The sequence below is a fragment of the Suricata suricatta genome, chromosome 8 (genome assembly GCF_006229205.1).
Source record: "Suricata suricatta isolate VVHF042 chromosome 8, meerkat_22Aug2017_6uvM2_HiC, whole genome shotgun sequence".
Lineage (NCBI taxonomy): Eukaryota > Metazoa > Chordata > Mammalia > Carnivora > Herpestidae > Suricata > Suricata suricatta.
Window position 1 is genome coordinate 126,620,039 of NC_043707.1, and position 20,739 is coordinate 126,640,777.

The 20,739-nt window shown below is 51.6% G+C and overlaps 1 protein-coding gene across 1 annotated transcript in view; it reads left to right on the top strand.

The window, feature by feature from the left end:
* Window positions 1-20,739, top strand: part of ECE1 (endothelin converting enzyme 1) — a 60,792-nt gene that overhangs the window by 19,629 nt on the left and 20,424 nt on the right. Inside the window, exons 5-9 of the mRNA XM_029945885.1 lie at window positions 10,341-10,462; window positions 11,910-12,056; window positions 13,050-13,115; window positions 14,104-14,295; window positions 20,126-20,268. Coding sequence (XP_029801745.1) covers window positions 10,341-10,462; window positions 11,910-12,056; window positions 13,050-13,115; window positions 14,104-14,295; window positions 20,126-20,268 — 670 coding nt within the window. The remainder of the gene's footprint in view (window positions 1-10,340; window positions 10,463-11,909; window positions 12,057-13,049; window positions 13,116-14,103; window positions 14,296-20,125; window positions 20,269-20,739) is intronic.

The window sequence follows — 20,739 nt, forward strand, 5'->3', positions numbered from 1 at the left end:
CTGAGGCCTGCTTCAGATTCTGTGCTCTCTCTCTCTCTATGACCCTCCCCTGCTCACCCTGTCTCTCTCTCTCTCAAAAATAAAAAAAAAAAACCTTAAAAAAAAAGAAGAAGAATGCTGAGGTTCAAATGCCAACACACTGCATGTAAGCTTTGCCTCCCTAGACAAGCTCCTTCCTCTCCCTGGGCCTCATTCTCTTTCCTGTGAAATGGGGGCATAGTATCCCCTCAGGCTGTCAGTGTGGTGATGGGTAGATCTTGGCCAGGGCTTGGCCGGCAGTGGACGCCAGTCATGGTAATGGTCTTGTCATTTCTTATTGTTCTTCTACAGAAAAAGGTGCTTCGTCTCTCTGTTCCCTACTTCTACTCACAGGGTGGGACCTGTGACGGCCTGAACTGAGTCTGTGGTTTTATCTGAAACAAGTGCAGGTCCTGCCCTGATGTGAGTCCCACATGCTCCTGGCCACCTGGCCCTTCTGCAGACAGGGACCACAGAATTCCCGGGAACCCCCATCCCCGCAGCCCGCCCAGCTGCTGGGGCCTGGTTTCCTCCGGGGAGTGGTGTGGGAGAGGGTGTTCCAATGAAAACTTACAGAGGAAGAAGTGGGCTGGTGAAATGGTGTGCTGTCTTTCCTCTTTGGGACTTTGGGGAAGTGACTGAGGAAGTTTCTGGAACTCAGGGTCCCTGGAAGGAAGTACCTGGGCAGTTGGGAGGCCTGTTGTCTGGCCCTGGGCTGCCAAACTATTTTCACACCGTGGGGGCTCTGGAAGTGCCCCCGCCTCCCCCCTGGGAGCTATACTGTGATTGCACCCAGGCTGTTCCCATGGAACTTTCTTCTGGAAAGTAAGCACCAGCAGGAACGTCTCCAAGGAGTCCAAGGTTTTCCTCACGAGAAAACTGTATGTGGCTCATCCCTCAGGCCGATGTCATCGGTGTCTTTCTTAGCGGAGCTCCCAGAATATTCCGTCATTCATTCCTTCGTTCGGCAGTTACATATCACACGCCAGCTACCTGCCCGACATCACTAGGTGCTGGGATTGTGTAAGGACTAAGACAGCCTTTCCTTATGGAACTTAGTTCCAGCGAGGGAGACAGTAAACAAATAAACAAGTAAATAAGGCATTAAGGTTGTGGGGCCTTAGGGCTCTGAAACCATCACGAAGACGCAGGGCCGGGAAGGGAAGAGGCCGCTGTCGCTGTGGCGCTCGAGGAGGATGGACGTTTGAACCCAAACTTGGATTAATTGTCCATTGACCACGTGGATGTGAGAAGATTATGCCTGGCAGGACAGTGAGCGCAGGGGCCCTGGGGCAGGGGGAGCCAGAGGGAGAAGGGCTAGAGACGTCCCGATTAAGGGCAGGATTTCTCAACCTTTTTTCATTATTGCCCCCTCCTTAAAATTTTTTTCTGCTTTATTTTTTTTAACTCAAGTTACTTAAAGAAATAAACAGGGGCGTCTGGGTGGCTCAGTTGGTTAAGCGTCCGGCTTTGGCTCAGGTCATGATCTCACGGTTCGTGGGTTCGAGCCCCGCATCGGGCTCTGTTCTGACAGCTAGCTCAGAGCCTGGAGCCTGCTTCGGATTCTGTGTCTCCCTCTCTCTCTGACCCTCCCCTGCTTGCGCTGTCTCTCTCTGTCTCTCAAAAAATAAAATAAAATAAAAACCATTTTTAAAATTTTTAATAAAAAAAAGAAAAGAAATAAAAACAGTTCATGCATTTCCCCCACCACCCCACCCAACTCTGGCAACCACGAATCTGTCTGTCTGACTTCCTTCAGTTAGCGTAATATCCTTGAGTTTCATCCATGTCATCACAAATGGCAAGGTTTCCTTCTTTTTTATGGATGAATAATATTCCTGTGTGTGTGCACTTGTGTGTCCGTGTGTGCGTGTGTGCGTGCACCACATTTTCTTTATCCATTCACCCATCAGTGGACACTTAGGTTGTTTCAATATCTTAGCTATTGTAAATAATGCTGCAGTGAACATGGGGGTGCATATATGTTTTTGAGTTAGTGTGTTTGTTTCCTTTGGGTACACATTCAGATGTAGAACTACTAGGTTTTTTGAGGAACCTCCCTACTGTTTTCCACAGTGGTGGCCCCAATTTATATTCCCACCAACAGTACCCAAGGATTTCCTTTTCTCAGGGTGCCTGGGTGGCTCAGTCAGTTAGGCATCCGTCTTTGGCTCGGGTCATGATCTCACGGTTTGTGGGTTCGAGCCCCGCGTTGAGTTCTGTACTGACAGCTAGCTCAGAGCCTGGAGCTTGCTTCTGAATCTGTCTCCCTCTCTCTCTCCGACCCTTCCCTGCTCACACTGTCTCTCTCTGTCTCTCAAAAATAAGTAAAAAGCATAAAAAAGTTTATTTAAAAAATGGGTTTCCTTTTTTCCACATCCTCACCAATACTTGTTACTTGTCTTTTTGATATTAGCCATTCTGACAGGTGTGAGGCGATCTTCCCTTGGTTTTGGTTTGCATTTCCTGACGATGAGTCCTGTTGAACACCTATTCATGTGTCTGTTGGCCATCTGCATGTCTTCTCTGGAAAAATGTTTATTCATGTCTTCTGTCCATTTTTTTAAAGTGTATTTATTTTTGAGAGAGAGACAGAGAGACAGAGAAAACGAGTAGGGGAGGGGCAGAGAGAGAGAGAGAGAGAGAGAGAGAGAGGAAATCCCAAGCAGACTCTGCATTGCCAGCACAGAACCCAACACAGGACTCGAACTCACGCACTGTGAGATGATGACCTGAGCCAAAACCAAGAGTAGAATGCTCAACCAACTGAGCCACCCAGCTGCCCCTCTTCTGTCCATTTTTTAATCAGATTGTTTTGTTTTGCTGTTGAATTGTATGAGTTCTTTATTTATTTTGGATATTAGCTCCTTATCAGATATGTGATCCGTACATATTTTCTCCCATTTAGTAGGTCGCCTTTTCATTTTGTGGATGGTTTCCTCTGATGCACAGAAGCTTTTTAGTTTGATGTCATCCTGCCTGTTTCTTTTTGCTTCTGTTGCCTTTGCTTTTGGTGTCAGATTCAACAACTCATCAGTAAGTCTTGCGTCAGGAAGCAAAACCCATGTTTTCTTCTAAATGTTCATTTGATGTTTAAGTCTTTAATCCATTTTGAGTTAATTTTGTGTGTGTGTGCATGGCATAAGATAGTGGTCCAGTTTCATTCTTTTACATGTGGCTGTCCAGTTTTAGCAGCACCACTTACTGAAGAGAATGTCCTTTTCCTATTGTACGTCCTTGGCTCCTGTGTCATAAAGTAACTGACAATGAATGTGTGGGTTTATTTCTTTCTATCCTATTCCATTGATCTGTAGTCTCTTTTTATGCCAATACTGTACCATCTTCATTACTATAGCTTTGTAATACAACTTGAAATCAGGGAGCATGATGCCTCCAACTTTGTTCTTCTTTCTTAAGATTACTCTGAGGATGCCTGGGTGGTTCAGTCAGGTAAGCATTCAACTCTTGATCTCAGCTCAGGTCTTTTTTTTTTTCTTTTATGTTTGTTTATTATTGAGACAGAGAGAGATAGAGCATGAGTGGGGCAGGGGCAGAGAGAGAGGGAGACACAGAATCCAAAGCAGGCTCCAGGCTCTGAGTGGTCAGCACAGAACCTGATGTGGGGCTTGAACCCACGATCTGTGAGATCATGACCTGAACCAAAGTTGGATGCTTAACTGACTCAGCCATGCAGGCGCCCCTCAGCTCAGGTCTTGATCTCAGTCAGGGTCATGAGTTCAGCCCCATGTGGAGCCTACTTAAAAAAAAAAAATTACTCTGGCTATTTCGGGTCTTTCATGGTTCCATACAAATTTTGGGATTGCTTGTTCTATTTCTGCAAAAAATGCCATTGGAATTTTGATAAGGATTGCACTGAATCTGTACATTGCTTCGGGCAGTATGGACAGCATGACAGTATTAATTCTTCCAGTCGATGAGCAAAGAATATCTTTTCATTTAAGTGTCTTCTCCAATTTTTTTCACCAGTACCTTGTAGTTTTTAATATACAGCTCTTTCAACTTCTTGGTTAAACTTATTCCTAGATATTTTATTTTTTTGATAAGTGTAAATGGGAATGTTTTCTTAATTTCTCTTTTTGATAGTTCGTTATTAATGTAGTATAGGAATACAACAGACACACCTGGGTGGCTCATTCAGTTAACTGTTGATTTTGGCTCAGGTCATGATCTCACGGTTCATGAGTTGGAGCCCTGAATCGGGCTCTGCACTGATAGTGCAGAGCCTGCTTGGGATTTTCTCTCTCCATCTCTCTCTGCTGCTCCCTGACTCATGCTGTCTCTCTCTGTCTCTCTCTCTCTTTGTCTCTCTCAAATAAATAAATTTAAAAAAAAAGAAATACAACAGACTATTGTGTATTGATGTTGTATCTGGTAATTTTATTAGATTTGTTTATTAGTTCTGACAGGTTTTTGAGTCTTAGGGTTTTCTGTATATAATATCATGTTCTCTACAAATAGGAGTATTACTTCTTCTATTCCCTTTTGATTTTCTTTTTTTTAAATTTTTTTTAATGTTTCATTTATTTTTGATACAGAGAGAGACAGAGCATGAGAGCGGGAAGGGCAGAGAGAGAAGGAGACACAGAACAGGAAGCAGGCTCCAGGCTCTGAGCTAGCTGTCAGCACAGAGGCCTGACGCGGGGCTCGAACCCACAAACGTGAGATCTGACCTGAGCCGAAGTGGGAGGCTTAACTGACTGAGCCACCCAGGTGCCCTCCTTTTGATTTTCAAAATTGAAAAATTTATTGTCTCATTCATCATATTGACAGAACAAAAGATTTATAACTTGTGTTTAATTTGATAGATTTATGTACTTCTTCCTTTCCAATTCAGATGCCTTTTGTTTTGGGGCGCCTGGGTGGCTCAGTCGGTTAAGCGTCCGACTTCAGCTCAGGTCATGATCTCATTGTTAGTGGGTTTGAGCCCCACATCAGGCTCTGTGCTGACAGCTAGCTCAGAGCCTGGAGCCTGCTTCCAGTTCTGTGTGTCCATCTCTCTCTGCCCCTCTCCTGCTCATAATCTGTCTCTCTCTGTCTCTCAAAAATAAATAAATGTTAAAAAAAATTTTTTAAGAGTCTTTTAAAAAAAGATGCCTTTTATTTCTTTTTTAAACTAGTTGCTCTGACTACAACTCTCAGTGCTGTTGAATAAAAGTGGCAAGAGTAGGCATCCTAGTCTTTACCTGATCTTAGAGGAAAAGCTTTCACCAGTGAGTGTGATGTCAGCCGTGGGCCTTTATTATGTGGAGACACCGTCCCTTTATACTTCGTTGGGAGTTTTGATCATAAATGGGTGTTGAATTTTGTCAAGTGCATTTTCTGTATCTATTAAGATGATATAATTTTTATTGTTCATTGTGGACATTGAACCATCCTTGCATCCCTGGAATAAATCCTACTTGCTTGTCATGTGTGATTTTTTTTAATGTTTTATTGAATTCTGTTTGCTAATATTTTGTTCAGGATTTTTACATCTATGTTCATCAGGGATGTGGCCTCTACTTTTCTTTCCTTGGGGCATCAGGACAATGCTGGCCTTGCAAAATAAGTTTGGAAGAATTCTCTCTTCTGTCTTTTGGAAGAGTTTGAGAAAGATTGGTCCCTTAATTCTTTGTTGAATGTTTGGGAGAACTCACCGGTGAAACTGTCTGGTCCTAGATTTTTGTTTGTTGAGAGGTTTTTGATTACTGATTCAATCTCTTTGCTAGTAATTGGTCTGTTCAGATTTTCTGTTTCATCATGATTCAGTCTTGGTAAGTTGTGTATTTCTAGAAGTTTATCCATTTCGTCTATATTGTCCAGGAAGGATACAAGAGATGCTACTACGCACTGTTTAGGCGCTGGACGTACACATGAGAGAGTAACATGTTTCTGCTCCCTAAGAGCTGATCTTCTCCCCTTTTGGGGACAGTATTGTCCATGTGTGGCTGGTAATGCATGATATAGGGCCTGATAGGCAGTTTTGAGGAATTTGTGTACTCCAGAGCGTATTTGAACTCAGAGTTGTTTAGGATACTAGCTCTACAAAGTCCACACCCAGGGCTCCACCTCAGTGTCCACTAGATGTCTTCAGTTAAAATGTCAGAAACGGGGCGCCTGGGTGGCTCTGTCAGTTGAGCGTCCGACTTCAGCTCAGTCATGATCTTGTGGTTTGTGGGTTCGAGCCCCGTGTCGGGCTCTGTGCTGACAGCTCAGAGCCTGGAGCCTGCTTCAGCTTCTGTGTGTGTGTGTATCTCTCTCTCTGCCCCTCCTCCGTTCAAGCTGTCTTTCTCTCTCTCTCAAAAATAAATAAACGTTAAAAGAAAAAAAATGTGATTCTTTAAAAAAAATATCAGAACTGCACTGCGTATCCCGCTCCCCATCCCTGGACTTGCAGTCAGCAGCGACCCTGTGCTCAGGTCAGGGAAACGCAGCAGCATCTGCCACTCCTCTTCCTCTCACACTCCAGCTGCTTCTTGCCCCTTCTCTGCTGTCACCCCTGCCCAAGCGCACACCGTTGCTCCCCTCATCTGGTGCAGTGGCCTCCCACCTGGCAGTCTTGCTTCAGCTCTTGTTCCCCCAGTGCCTTCCAGGTCACAGGTGCCCATGGGAGAGGATGAAGGAGAGGAGAGGGAGAGGGTGCTGGGGGTTGTCCCAGTGGGTCCTGTGAACCAGAGGGAGGCAGGGAGAGCCGTGGAGGAGCTGGACCTTCTCCCAGAACTCCTGCCCCAGCCAGTGTCACTGTGGGAATACGGGGGGCATAAACACCCCTTCCTGGGGGGCCTGTACCCCTGGCCCTTCCTGCCACACCTGCCGCATTTCCTCCCTGTGCAGTTCTCCATCAGGCACTGACCTCGCTGCCCTCTCGGTGCCCAGCTACGGCATCAGAGGCAGACACAGGGCTCTGTTCTTCCAGCAAACACCGGTGGGGGCTACTGTGTCCCCTCCTCTGTGTTCAGGCCAGGAGACAGGGACAAGTACGATGCAAACTAGTGGGTGAAGGTCCCCGTGTCCCCACCACAGTGAGCTTAGCTTTCAGCCCGGAGTTCAGGCAAGGGGTTCCCAAGGGGCCTCCCTCTGCCATCCTGTCCTCAGAGCGTTTGCCCTCCGTGCAGTCAGATGCTGTGTGGTCGTCCTACTGTGGTCTGTCTCACCCATCGGTCTGTCTGTGGACAGACGCATACTCGTGTGGCCTGCTGTGCTCTCCTCCCCCCGGCCAGCCCGGCAGCCACACCATAGGAGCTCAATAAATATTTATGGAAAAACAAGTGAATGTGAGATCCAGGGTGTGGAGCTCAGAGGAAGGAAGTCTGAACTCATCAGGGGCAGCCTCTTGGCGAAGGAGAGCAGGAGGGTGTGTGTGCTTGCAGGACACATTCTGTCTGCCTGGCGATAATGGGGGGAAAGATGGTGCCCGGAATGCCCTAGAATGAGCACAGCCGGGCTGTTCCTCCAGAGCCTTTCTTTGGGCCTCTTATCTCGGTGGCCTTGGGGCCTGGCCCTGTCATTGGCCAGAGCGCACAGAGCACACTCCCCCATACCTGACCTGGCATTTCAGGGTCATGGTCAGAGCCACACATGGAGGGTGAAAGCTGCTCTCGGGCTCCGGCAAGCAGTGGTGATTCTTGTGCCCTGCCTTCTAACAGCCCAGCTGTGGGAGGCACTGTCATAGAAACAAGGCTTCTGGAAGGAGGGGAGGGTGGAGACTCCCCTTTAGCTTTCCCTTCAGCTCTGCTTCCTGAGTCTGAGGAGCAGGGAGGGGTCCAGCTCTCCCCATGTCTGCCGCCCCGCTCCGGGAGGGACTGTGGGACACGCAGGCGTTTCCAGGCTTCCACCACAGTACGGCAGGCTGTGGTCTCCAGGGCTGTGTGGACCCTTCACAGCCCCTCGTCACTGTCTCTCTTGGGGTTCTCCTGTCTCTGCATCTCCCTTCAGACTAGCCCAGGCTGGTCCCATGCCCTCTTCAGGGCCATCACCCTGACTTCAGCAAGATGGGGGTTGATGCTCTCTGACCAGAGAAAACCACGGTGCTGGTTATGGTAAGAACTGGGGCAAGGACAGGGGGGCTCTCGCGACAAGGGCTGGGAGAGCTAACGTGACCCATGCTGGAAGTCAGGCCACTCCAAACAGATACCTTTTCTCTAGACACCATGCCCTGTGTGCCTCGTATTTCCCCAGACTCTCCAACTCCATCCAAACCCAAGGCTCTTTCCCCTCATTTCTACCTGGTGAATAATTTCTTACCTTTAAAAGAATCAGCTCGGGGGGCTCCTGGGTGGTGCAGTCGGTTAAATGTCTGATTCTTGACCTCGGCTCAGGTCATGATCTTGTGGTTTGTGAGTTTAAGCCCTGCATCAGGCTTGGCACTTGATGGTGCAGAGCTTGCTTGGGATTCTGTCTCTCCTTTTCTCTGACCCTCCCCTTCTTGTACTCTCTCTCTCAAAATAAATCAATAATGTTTAAAAAGTGTTAAAAGAACCAGCTCAGGGAGCCTAGCTGGCTCAGTCCATGGAGCGTACAAAACACCTGATCTAGGGTTGTGAGTTCGAGCCCCACGGTGTGCACAAAGCCTACTTTAAAAAATTTAATAAAAGATAAATGAAAGAACTGGCTTAGAGCTAGACCGCCCTGGACCCCACCTCACCCCACCAAAGGGTGGGAATTTTCTTGGGGCTCTGTAGCCATTTGCATTGACCAAAGCACCTTGGTCATTTCTTTTCTTGGCTGTGTTCACTACTTGACTGTGAACTCCCTGGAGGCAGAGACTATGGGGGTCTTATTCACGTCGGTATAACTCAGAGCCCAGCCCAGTGCCTGGCATGCAATAGGCGCTCCATGTTGGGGCCTTCGTGAAAAAAAGTCTCTGGAGAGGCTCCATCGGAAAGTTGGCCTCCAAGAGAGGCCTTGAAGGCTGTAGGATTTTGACAGTATCCCATAGCGGAGAGCCAGGGGGAGCTTTTTCCTCATGTGTTTTCTTGTCTGTTATCTGTGTCCTCATACTAGAAAGGAAGTTCTGTGTGGACAGGGACCTTGTCTTTTGTGTCCCCGAAGCTTGCAGTACTAGCACAGAGTAAGCATCTAGTATTTATTTAGTGGATGAATAGATAAGGTTCTGCCAGAAAAGTCTTCATGGAGGAGGTGGGGTGTCAGGGAGTCTTTGAATGAAGCAAAAGAAGAAGTTTCTGGGTTCAGGAGAAGTGAATTTGAAATGAGGAAAGGTGGCTGGAGCAGTGAGGAAGGGGTTCCCGAGGGAGGCAGCAAGGTGGACAGACAGAATTGAGGGGCTCAGGGACCTCAGCATTTTCTGGAGCAGGGCTCTGAGATGAAGGCTCAGGCATAGGAGCCCCGGCACATAGTAGGTCCTTTATGACCCGAGCTGAAGGACATAGTCGCCTTTGCTGGGTACAGGCAGGGCCCTGCCTGTGCTGGTGATGCACGTACAAGAGTGTGGCCCTCGGGGCGCCTGGGTGGCTCAGTCGGTTAAGCCTCCGGCTTCGGCTCAGGTCAGATCTCACGTTCGTGGGTTCGAGCCCCGCGTCGGGCTCTGTGCTGACAGCTAGCTCAGAGCCTGGGGCCTGCTTCCAATTCTGTATCTCCCTCTCTCTCTGACCCTCCCCCTTTCATGCTCTGTCTCTCTCTGTATCAAAAAAAAAAAAAAAAAACCCTTAAAAAAAAAAAAAGAGTGTGGCCCTCAGCAGGTGGCCCCTGGACCGGGAGGACAGGGAGAAGGGGACCACGGTCTCCCGGGCACCCGCTGTAAGGATGGGGATGCTGACTGCTGAGTTAGGAAGAGAAATGGCAGAAGCGCTCTGCGTGAACTGTAGTCTGATGAACAAGCCTGGGTCCTCAGGGGAGGGAGGGAGGAAGAAACTTCTAGGGAATGAGGCCTTGGAAGCTTCCATTCAGCTCCAGGCTTCATCACAGGACAGGTCATCTGGGCTCGGAAAACCAGGACAGGCCTCTGTCCTGCACACCAGGCCGGGATGTCCGGGCCCCGCGTTAGCCAGCAGGAAAAGCAGGGTGTCATGCTGGGTGGCCCGTGCTGCCAACCTAGGGACATGTTTACACGCCCGACTGGCAGACAGGGACAAACATGGTATGCTCTTATTTGCACTCAGCAAAAATTAGGAAGCACTTCATTTTCCCAGAGCTGCCCAGGGACAGCCATATACCCACTGTGCCCGAGTCATGGCTATCCTGCCAGGGAGAAGTCCTAGGTCTGTTTACAGCTGAGAACACCGAGGCTCCGAGAAGGCCTCCCTCAGGCCTACCCACCGAGCAACCGGGGGCCTGTGGCCACCTGCTCTCTCATGTCATTCCAGAAAATTCCACAGCCAGCGTGAGCGAGGCAGAAAGGAAGGCCCAAGTGTACTACCGTGCATGTATGAATGAAACCAGGATCGAGGAGCTCAAGGCCAAGCCCCTCATGGAGCTGATTGAGAAGGTGAGTCTGCAGAGCAGCTTTTCGTGGATCTCCTCCAGCCGGAGCCACCTGCCCCCGCTCTGGCTGCTACCCCGGCTCTCAGGTACCACAGGGGCCCGGCTGCCTCCCACCTCCAACCACTTCACCCGGCTGGACTGCAGAGCCTGTCGGGGCTGAGTGTGTCTGAGCGTGTGCATGGGGGTGGGGAGGATATCGGGGGGGGGGGGGATATCTTTGTGTCGGGGTGCGTGTCAGCGCCTGTCGTGGCTGTTTGCCACACATATGCGTGTCTCTCTGTGCATCTGTGTGTGGGATGGAGGCCGTATTTATAGAAAAAATGTTTCTCTACCTTGTTGCTTCCTTTTCCTCAGAGGGTGTGTTTGTGTGAGGAAGGGTATGTTCCAGAAGGACCAACTGAAAGTCTCAGATCTGAAGCACACTGCTCCCCCACCCCCGCCCCAGGGCGCCTGGGTGTCTGACTCTTGACTTCCACTCAGGTCACGATCCCAGGTAGTGGGATCAAGCCTTGGGTCGGCTCCGTGCTGAGGGGGCTGCCTGTGACTGGCCAGTCTGCCTGACACCCACAGAGGGTGGCCATGGGTGTTTTCTAGTGTCCCATGCTCCTGCAGGGCCCTGCCTCCTGGCTTGGCTCTGAGAAGGCATGGCGGCAGGGTGGGGGGCTGTGGACACCAGCAACCAGACAGTCCTTCCCTCTGGCACTGGCCGCACATGCCAGTGTGGGCCAAGCCAGGGACACGGAAGAGATGACAAAATCCGAGCTCTGGGGCACCTGGCTGGCTCAGTCAGTAGCCCATGTGACTCTTGATCTCAGGGTTGTGACTTTGGGCCCTGCATTGGGTATGGAGCCTACTTGGGAAAAAAAAATTCCTAAGTGCCTAGGGGCATCCACTTGGGTGGCTCAGTCAGTTAAGCATCTGACTTTGGCTCAGGTCATGATCTCTCAGTTTATAAGTTCGAGCCCCATGTCGGGCTCTGTGCTGACCATGTGGAACCTGTCTGGGATTCTCTCTCTCATGCTTTCTCTCAAACTAAATAAATAAACTTAAAAAAAAGTCCCAGCTCTGAGAGAAACTAGAGACTGGCTTTATCAACCTTTTAAAAATTACGGAGCCTTTTTTCCTTATAGGCACCATCGAATTTTGTGCACCAGTGAATCCCCATGATTCAGTGTTCGGAGAGGGGACAGGGTGTGGGAGGGGTCTCCTTTCCCTCCCCTCCCCCGAGCGAGCAGCTGCCGCTGGATTCACGGCTTGTTTAGGGTGCATTGTGCTCCATCCGGCTTCTCCGGATCAGACACTCTGATGAAGACCATCCCTTTTATTTGCTCCTGAGGCTCAGAGAGGCCAGGTGACTGCTTCGGGGTCTCAGAGCAAGTCCGTGGCAGGAGCAGAATTCACACCCGGGTCTCCCCGCCTCCTCGTCACCTCCCCCTTCCCTCTCCCCACAGCTCGGGGGCTGGAACATCACAGGTCCTTGGGACAAGGACAACTTCCAGGACACTCTACAGGTGGTCACCTCCCACTACCGCACATCTCCCTTCTTCTCTGTCTACGTCAGTGCCGACTCCAAGAATTCCAACAGCAACGTGATCCAGGTGAGCTGGCCTGCATCCCCAGGAAAACAAATGGGCATGTTTTGAATTTAACCTGTTTTGAGTTTCGCCAGCTCCAGAGTCGGGGCAGACTTGCGCTGGGCCACAGGCTTCTGGCTTCTGAGCCTGGATTATTTCTGGAGACTCTGAACCATGAGATTTTTGTAGGCAACAAGTCATGAGAGACCAGGCTGCTGTCCCCGGGTGGGGGGTGGGAGGGTCACTGCAGCACAGACAGGTCTGTGGGATTCCAATCGGTCACCATGGGCCCCCAGAGTGATGCCAACGCCTGGACACAGCTAAGCCACCTCCTGGTTCCTCCATCAACCTCCGGCCTTTGTGGCTGTGGGAGCCCCTCTCTTCTACCGGCACCTGCCCTAGACTTTGTATTGGGATCCCCAGGGAAGCTCCAGTACTGATCTGCCCACCCTCAGATGCAGAAGTCAGGAACCCAGGCTGGGGGCCATGAAGGCCCAGTTCCCATCCAGTCCTGACTCTCACTCGGCACTGTGACCTCAGGCAAGTGCCTCAACCTCTCTGAGCTGCAATTTCCTTCTTTATCAAAGGAACTCCTTTGAGTCCTCATTCCAGCTCTGAGGGTTAGGTACTGTTCCCCTATTTTCCAGGTGAAGAGCCTGAAAGTCAGAAAGGCGCAGTGACTTGACTAAGGCTTCAGGGGTCGTGAGTGCCTCTTAACCACTGCACCATCTTGGGAGGTTTTTAATTACATAAAAGAGCCGCACCAAGCCCAGGAGGTATTCGGAGAGGAGGGTGGCTCTGGCCTTCAGAAGGGCCCAGGACGCCCCTGTATGGGCAGGAATGCAGCCAGACATGAGTGTGTTCCCACACGGGGTGGGGCCACCCCCGAGGGGGCCTCCACTGCCAGCTCCTGCCCCCTCTGGGACCCAGGCCGGCCCTGAGTTGCCATGTGCCCGCTGTGGGGACAGTGTGCGTGTGTGACAGGAGGCCCCCACTCACGCCTGCCTTTCCCTCCAGGTGGACCAGTCTGGCCTGGGCCTGCCCTCAAGGGACTATTACCTGAACAAAACTGAAAACGAGAAGGTGAGTGTGCTTCTTCAGAGAGTGGCTCCCAGCCCACGCCACGTGACGCTTCACCCGCTCAGTGTCCCCTCGGCGTCACCCCTGCACGGGTTTTGAAGCTGGAGTTGCACAGAGCTGTCACTTATCTGGTGGGCGATGAGCAGTCCCTGGCCGGGGAGGGACCTCTGCCCCCAGACTGGCTGTTTCCCATTCAGGCATCATGGGCACAAGAGGCAGGGGACAAACAGGTGTCTTTTGTCCCCGCTCTAGAGCAAGACAGCAGTAATGGCCAGTGCCATCTGTGGGCACTGAACCTCCTGTGTACTCACCTCTGGCCCTCCCAGTAAGCCCGCGGATACAGAACATCTCTGACCTCCATTCCCCTCTTCTGCCATGTGGCTATTATTTCTACTTTGCCTTTTATAGAGAGAGCAAGGCTCAGAGATGCTAAGTGACCCACTCAAGGTCACACAGCGGTGAGGCTGAGACTCACATCCAGCCTCTCATGATGTCCCGGGGAAGCCTCGTCTGTGGCTCATCATCTCCCCGTTCATCCCACCCGCTTGTCCAGGGCACGCACCTACCACGTGCCCGATGCTGGGGGTAGAGTGGGGGCCGAGACGGTCACGGTCCCGCAGCAGAGACAGACGTTAAAGAGCTAACCGCCCGGTTGGAGGCATAATGTCAAATTGTGACAGCTCAAGGGTGAGCTGAGAAAGTTGAACACGGGGCCCCACTTCAGATCTGGGGACACAGGGCAGCTCAGAAAAAGTGTATTATAAGAACTGAAAGATGGGCTGTGGGTAGCTTTCCCGTGATGGGTGTCCGAGCGGGAGCATGGGTGGGGACAGCAGGGACCCCCACCCACGAGAGCACCAGAGGCCTCTGTCCTGAGCTCTGTGGGCAGCCGCTGCGGGCTTCCCGCTCGGGTCTGGCCTGCCCCGCCCACCGCCCGTGCCCAGCACGCAGCTGGCGGCACCACTGACAGACTGCGGTGCCTGGCCCGCAGGTGCTGACGGGATACCTGAACTACATGGTCCAGCTGGGGAAGCTGCTGGGTGGGGGCGACGAGGCCACCGTCCGGCCCCAGATGCAGCAGATCCTGGACTTCGAGACGGCGCTGGCCAACATCACCATCCCCCAGGAGAAGCGCCGCGACGAGGAGCTCATCTACCACAAGGTGACGGCGGCCGAGTTGCAGGTAATGCGGGCTCTGGCTGACGTGGCGCCCAGGACAGATGTGGGGCTTCCAGACGTGGGGGGCTGGGCTGGGGCTTTTCTACCCACCTCATCAGGTCCCCAACACCCCTAAGAAGCAGGGATGGTTGTCACCCCAGTTCACAGATGGGAAAACTGAGGCTCAGAGAGGCTGAGTTACCTGCGGAAGGCCACGTGGCTTCTCTGTGACACCAGCATTTACCCGGGGAGGCTCTGTGGTCATGACGATGATCGTTCGCCCTGACTGGGCCTTTCCATGCTCCAGCCCACTCTCGTCGGGCCTGGTGTATATACAGCAACCAGGAGACGGGAGAGGAGGTTCTGTGGTCACTTCTCCCTTTTCCAAGCCGGGAGGTTAAGTGACATGTTCGAGGCCCTGAGGCTCCCTGAGTGTCAGAGGAGCTGGACATTGGACTCAGGCTTGGCTCATGGGATCTCTGTTCTTGACCCTGACACCTGGCAACCTCCTGGAGGTGAAAGGGGGTTTCTCTCTGTCACTGGGCGTAACTCATCGAAGCCAGTGGCCCTTCTGCTGAAGGCTGCCCCCTGGGGGCTCCCTGGGGCTTGCAGGCGGTGAGTTGACTGCCAATCTGTCTTTCCAGTTCACCATGTGTTGGTGTCTGGCCTTGTCCCAGATCCCCTGGGTCACAGAGGAATCAGCAGGTGGCCTCGGCCAGGCTTCCTGTGTGCTGCCATTGCCTAGGAATGCTCAGGGAGGCCTGCTTCTCCGCTGGGGAGGGTGACTAGGCCACTGTGTTGGGGTTCCACCAAGATGTCACCTCCCTCCTTCTCTCCCTTCACCAGCCAGGCTCCGCCCATCCACTGGAGTCGGCTCATTTGCTCTCCTTTCAGAAAAAACCCTTGGTTCCTACCCTTTTTTGCCCTCCATTCCTCGCTCTGACAGGTACAGGGCCACCCTCAGGGCCTTACTATGGAGGTACTTACGGGCTGGGGAGGAGCACCAACCAGGAAGCAATCCCAGACTCACTGCCGAGTGTTTTGGGTGAAAGAAGGAGGGCACTAGGACCAGGGTGGGGAGAAGTCAGGCAAGGCGAGTGGGATGAGTGGGTGAGCAGTGCCAGGCTGACAGGGTGTCCCAGGTGGAGATAGGGCCCAGGCAAAGCTGGAGATGAGGGTGAGAAAGCCTTTTCTGGGTGCCAGCTGCCCTTCAGGCCCCGGAGGAGCTGACATCAGGGGGAGTGGCATGCGTGGGTTGTTACGGAGATCAGCAGCCTCTGTTGGGGACCATCTGGCACTGTGTTTCCGCTCCGAGGCCCGGAGGTCAAAGGTGATGCTCTCTGTGCAGTGTGGTTTGGTTTGCTCCAACTGTCCACTTCTCACCGCAAGAAGGGCCCCAGCAGCCGCCCAGCCTCCCACAGTGGCCATGATGCCAACCGACTACGCCCAGGGAGGCAGAGAAGACATGGCAGCCCTGAGCACGTCTGCCGGGCGTGGCTTCCAGGCTCCACCCCCGGGCACTTTAATCACATTGCTTTTGCTCTGTTCTTCCGAGCAAGACACGAAAGGCTTTTTCTCCCCGCCTGCTGCAGAGCCCCCGCGGTGGGAGAGGATTTTAGCAGAGGTAATGCCCTGGGCTTGGAGTCAGAAGACTGCTCGGGCCCAGCTCCACTGTGAGCTGTGTGACCGTGAGCAAGCAGCTATGAGTTCTGTGACCCTATTTGTTTCCTTCCTTGTAAAATGGGGCTTCGCTCACTCAGTCACACGTGCTGTATTCCAGAACACAAGACACAGAGGAGAGGTCGTCCCTGTCCCCATAAGGTGCACTGGCTCTTTAGTGGCAGAGTTCTCTGAGAACAAGTTGGAAACTATGGAGTGCCTCCCAGAGGAACAGGCATATGTGCATATTAGAAAATTATGTCTAGCGTTTAAAGAGTAAGTCCTGGACCTCTGATGCCTAGTATCCTTCAAAAGAGTCTCTAGCTGGCCTGCCCACGGGGTGTAAGAGGGTGAGATGAGGCAGAGGATGAGACTTCGTGTTGTAAGCTGACATTCACAACTCAGTGTACCATCGTCATCATTGTCAGTGTTACTCCTTTGTTGGTGGTGAGGCCAGCCCACGTCTCTAACACCAGACACGTCCTTCCAGCCTTGGACAGAGAATTCCTGCTGTTCTCTGGGATCTGGAAATTTGGTTTTCTTTCTGCCCCAGATGATTCAGGGAAGGGGCTCCGGCCTTCACACTCTGGTTCCAGGCTAGCCACGAATCAGACATCCTGCTGCTCCATCTCTGAGTGCCTGAGGCCCTTCTCATTCCTTCCTAAGATCTTCCACATCAGAAGCTGTTCGAGGGGCACCTGGGTGGCTCGGTCAGTTAAGATCCGACTCTTGGTTTTGGCTCAGGTCATCATCTCACAGTCGCCTAAATTCGAGCCCCATGTCAGGCTCTGCACTGACAGCACAGAGCCTGCTTGGGATTCTCTCTCTCTCCCTCTCTCTCTGCCCCTCCCCTGCTCACTCTCTCTCTCCCTTTCAAAAAAAAATAAACTTAAAAATTTTTTTAAGCTGTTTGAGAATGAGCCTAATCCTCTGCTCCAAATTCTCCAGCTGAAATCAAGTCTGATAGCGTCTTCCTTTTCTGTCTTATTTTACATGCCTGCTTGAGCCTACTTGGTGACCAGCAGTACCCTTTGGCTGCAGGTTTGGAAAATAGAGCTGACTGGTGTGCCCCAAAGGATTTGAGTCACAAGTGGAATGTCCCAGGCCATTAAAACAGCCATCTCTATGGAGACAAGGCACACATGTTTAAGTTAGGCGTTCACTAAAGCAAGATTGAAAATGTGAAAATTCTGGTATTCAACACACACCTTATCTGCAGTTATGGGAATTTGGCTGCACAGAACACCTGCTCTTCCTAACAAAACAGGCTTGTGTCAAGTGCGTAGGGGTTTATCACCACCTGATGGCTATACCCTGATTAGAGTGATTCAGTCACCTGCAGTTTGTGAAGCTCTCGTTAATTGTGTAAACGATGACATTTTGTAAGCTTGGTGAATTTCCCAGGCACCTTTGCCAGCAAGTCATGCAGGCAGGTATCTATAAGCGTTGAGCCCTATTCGACCATCTCACCTGGACACCTCCCCGTGTCGCAGCCACAAAAATGTTGTTAAGGAGAAGCCCCGGAGATTACCCGCCTAGGGGATTTTTGCCAGAGAGAAAGAGCAAATGGACAAGCTAGGGAGAAAGGTAACTCAGGTTTAATGAGCAGGCCATCCCCACGAGGTACAGAGCAGCCAACTGCGGTGGGGGGCGGGGTACAGAATGTTGTCCCCATTTTATTTGTATGGGGGGGTCCCCATTTTAGAGAAATGGCTCGAGGTCCTAGAACAGGCTCATGGCGAGGACCCTGATCTCCTCACTCCAAGACTCACTCAGGTCATCTTGCTGTCGGATGGGCAGGGTTGTACAGGAGCCCACCAGGCACGCCTCTTCCCAACCCCTCAGGTAGTTTGCGGTAGGTCCCGGTGCCAATATGAAGCGCATCCCTGCCCCCCAAGAGCCGGCACACCACTGCCTGTGGGAGCTGCCCCCCTCGGTCCTCGGAGGTGCTTATTCCCTAGAAGCTGAGCTGCCCTTTGAAACCGGAGAGACGAATGAGCCCGGAGTTCAGACGGGCACAGTCACTCCTTAACTGGGAGCTCAGGAAGGTCACCTTAGCTCATCTGCAACGTCAGTGTCTGTTAAATGGAGGGGTTTGTGACTGCTTTCTCACTGAGGGCATAGTTACATGGTCATAGATTCATCTGATGTTACAGATCGATTTTACATTTCACATTATTGATCGATCTTACCATATGAAGGCTGATTGTAATGCGTCTCTTGCCGCCTTTGTCTTCAGTTTTGCCCTTTTGCAAGGGAACAGAGAATAGAATTTAGAATCCTTCAAGCCCAGACCCACGCCTGGGAGACCTTGAGAATGATTAAAACAGCTAATATGGACGGAGGGGTTGTTAAGTGCTGGATTCTGACACATGTAAGCTCTTTTGCTGTATAACACGGTCTGCTTACATTTTGTAAAATTACAGGGCAAAAAAGTAACTAAGATTAACAAGTCATGGGAGAGAAATAGACTTCAAGAGTTCCAGGCGCCTGCAGTTTATGAAGCTCTTGTTAATTGTATGAACAATTCCAATTACATTCAAAAGTTGTGCCACTTGAAAGACATTCTGCTAAGTGAAATAAGCCAGTCACAGATACAAGTACTGGATGGTTCCACTTAGATGAGGTAGCTAGAGCCGCCAAATTTGTGGAGACAACAAAGTAGAATAAGTTACTGGGGGCCCAGTAGGGAGGGAACGGGGGGGGGGGGCGGGGGCGTTATTGTTTAATCCGTGCAGAATTTCGGTTTTGCAAGACGGAATCTGGAGATGGACGGTGGCGAGGGTTGCACAACCCTGCGAACGTGCCCAACGTCACCGAACTGTGGGCTTCAAAACGGTTAAGATGGTAAATTTCATGTTTGTGTGTTTTACCACAGTTAAACCCAGAGGTTGTGTGAATTTATAATCAAATCAATCATTGGGACCTGGAGAGAGAGCTCAGCCTCCCTGGAGGCTGCCTGGCAGGAAGTGGGGAAAGGCTGCCGTGGACACAGAGACTGTGCGGTGCTGGGCTCTGCGCAGTGGGGCTGCCTGTTCGAAGCAGCCCGTGCCTCTGTGCGGAGGGAGCTCTGGCCTACAGGCCCTCATTGTAAATGGTCTTACGGGCGCCTGGGTGGCTCCGTTGGCCGAGCATCTGACTCCTGATTTAGGTTGAAGTCATGCTTCCAGGGTTGTGGGATCCCAGGGTTGCAGGATCGAGCCCTGTGCCAGGCTCCGAGCTGAGGATGGAGCCTACTTGGGGTTCTCTCTCTTTCCCTCTCTCTCCCTCCCTCTCCTTCCCCCACCCCTTTCCCCAGCTCATGCGCACTCTCTCTTCTCTCTCTAAAAAATAAAAATAAATAACAATAAAAAATAAATGATCTTACAACAGAGCTGACCGGCCAGCCTCCTGTGCACCAACTAAGCTGGGGGCTTTTCCTTTCTTGCTGGCGGTTGTCATTCTAAGTTTATGCTTTCAGATCCCATGCCTAAGAAAAATCACCCGTGGACCAAAGCATCTGCACATTATACTGCTATCCTTCTTGAATCTGCCAGTCTATAGACTAATTGCAAAGAAGTAATTGGTATCACGGAAGCGTGTGTTGAGTGGAAGGGACAGTATGAACCCATTTAACACTTACACTAATCCTCTGGCATGAGCTCTGTTATGATGATGAGATTGCTTTTCAGATGAGACCCCGAGGCACAGAGCAGTTCATCCACGTCCTCAAGGTCGCACAGCCAGTGCGTGAGAGGGCTGGAGTACGAACCCAGGCAGCCTGGCTCCGGATGCTGCACAGCTTCCCCTGATAGGCCCATCTGGGCTCAGTTTCTTCATCCATACAGTGGGGACAAGGGCACCTCCCCCCTGGGGCTGTCATGAGGTCCCGCTGAGAGAAGACATGTGAATCGTTCACAGTGGTACCTGGCCCAGGAGGGGCTTGAGGAACGGCAGCTACTGCTGCTGTCCCCGTGTCCCCTTTATTCCATCCTAGCTCCTCTTCAAGTTGAGGCTGATGTTTGTCTCTTTTGAATTCTGTCTGGAGCATCTCTGGCAAAAGCTAGAGACTTCAGTTTGACATCTGTGGGGAGGGGGGCATTGTCTGTGCCCAGCTCTTTGGAGGCATGGTGCTCTTTCTTTAGAAGAGTGCCCTGGAGCCTCGGACGCTGGGGGAAAGCAGCCCAGCCTGGGTCATGCCGTCTCTTCCCTTCCAGGCCTTGGCGCCCGCCATCAACTGGCTGCCCTTTCTCAACACCATCTTCTACCCCGTGGAGATCAACGAGTCCGAGCCCATTGTTGTCTACGACAGGGAGTACCTGGCGCAGGTCTCCACCCTCATCAACAACACCGACAAATGGTAAGGGACGGGCTGCGGCTGGCAGCCCTCGGGGTCACACACTGCGGTCCTGGTCTCCGGCCAGACAGGTGTGGCCAGTGCTGACAGACAGACTCAGGAGCACGGGCCCTGGGGAGAGGCAGCCATTCAAATCCCAGCCCCCGCCCCTCCACCAGCTCTGTAGCCCTTTCCCGGGTTTCTGGGTTCACACTCCCCATCATAAAATGGGGATGGAGAGAGCACCTCCCTGGTAGGGACGTGAGAACCGAGTGAGAGTATGACTCGGGATGGGGCTCAGTAAACATTCGCTGATGTTTTTGTAGTTAATATTTGATTTTTTTTTTATTTTAAAGACTTGTTGGAGCGGTTTTTGAAAACTACAGAAAAAATAGAAACAACTTAAAATTACCCAAACACTGCTGTTGATTCTATGGGTGTGTGTGTGTGTGTGTGTGTGTGTGTGTGTGTGTGTGAGAGAGAGAGAGAGAGAGA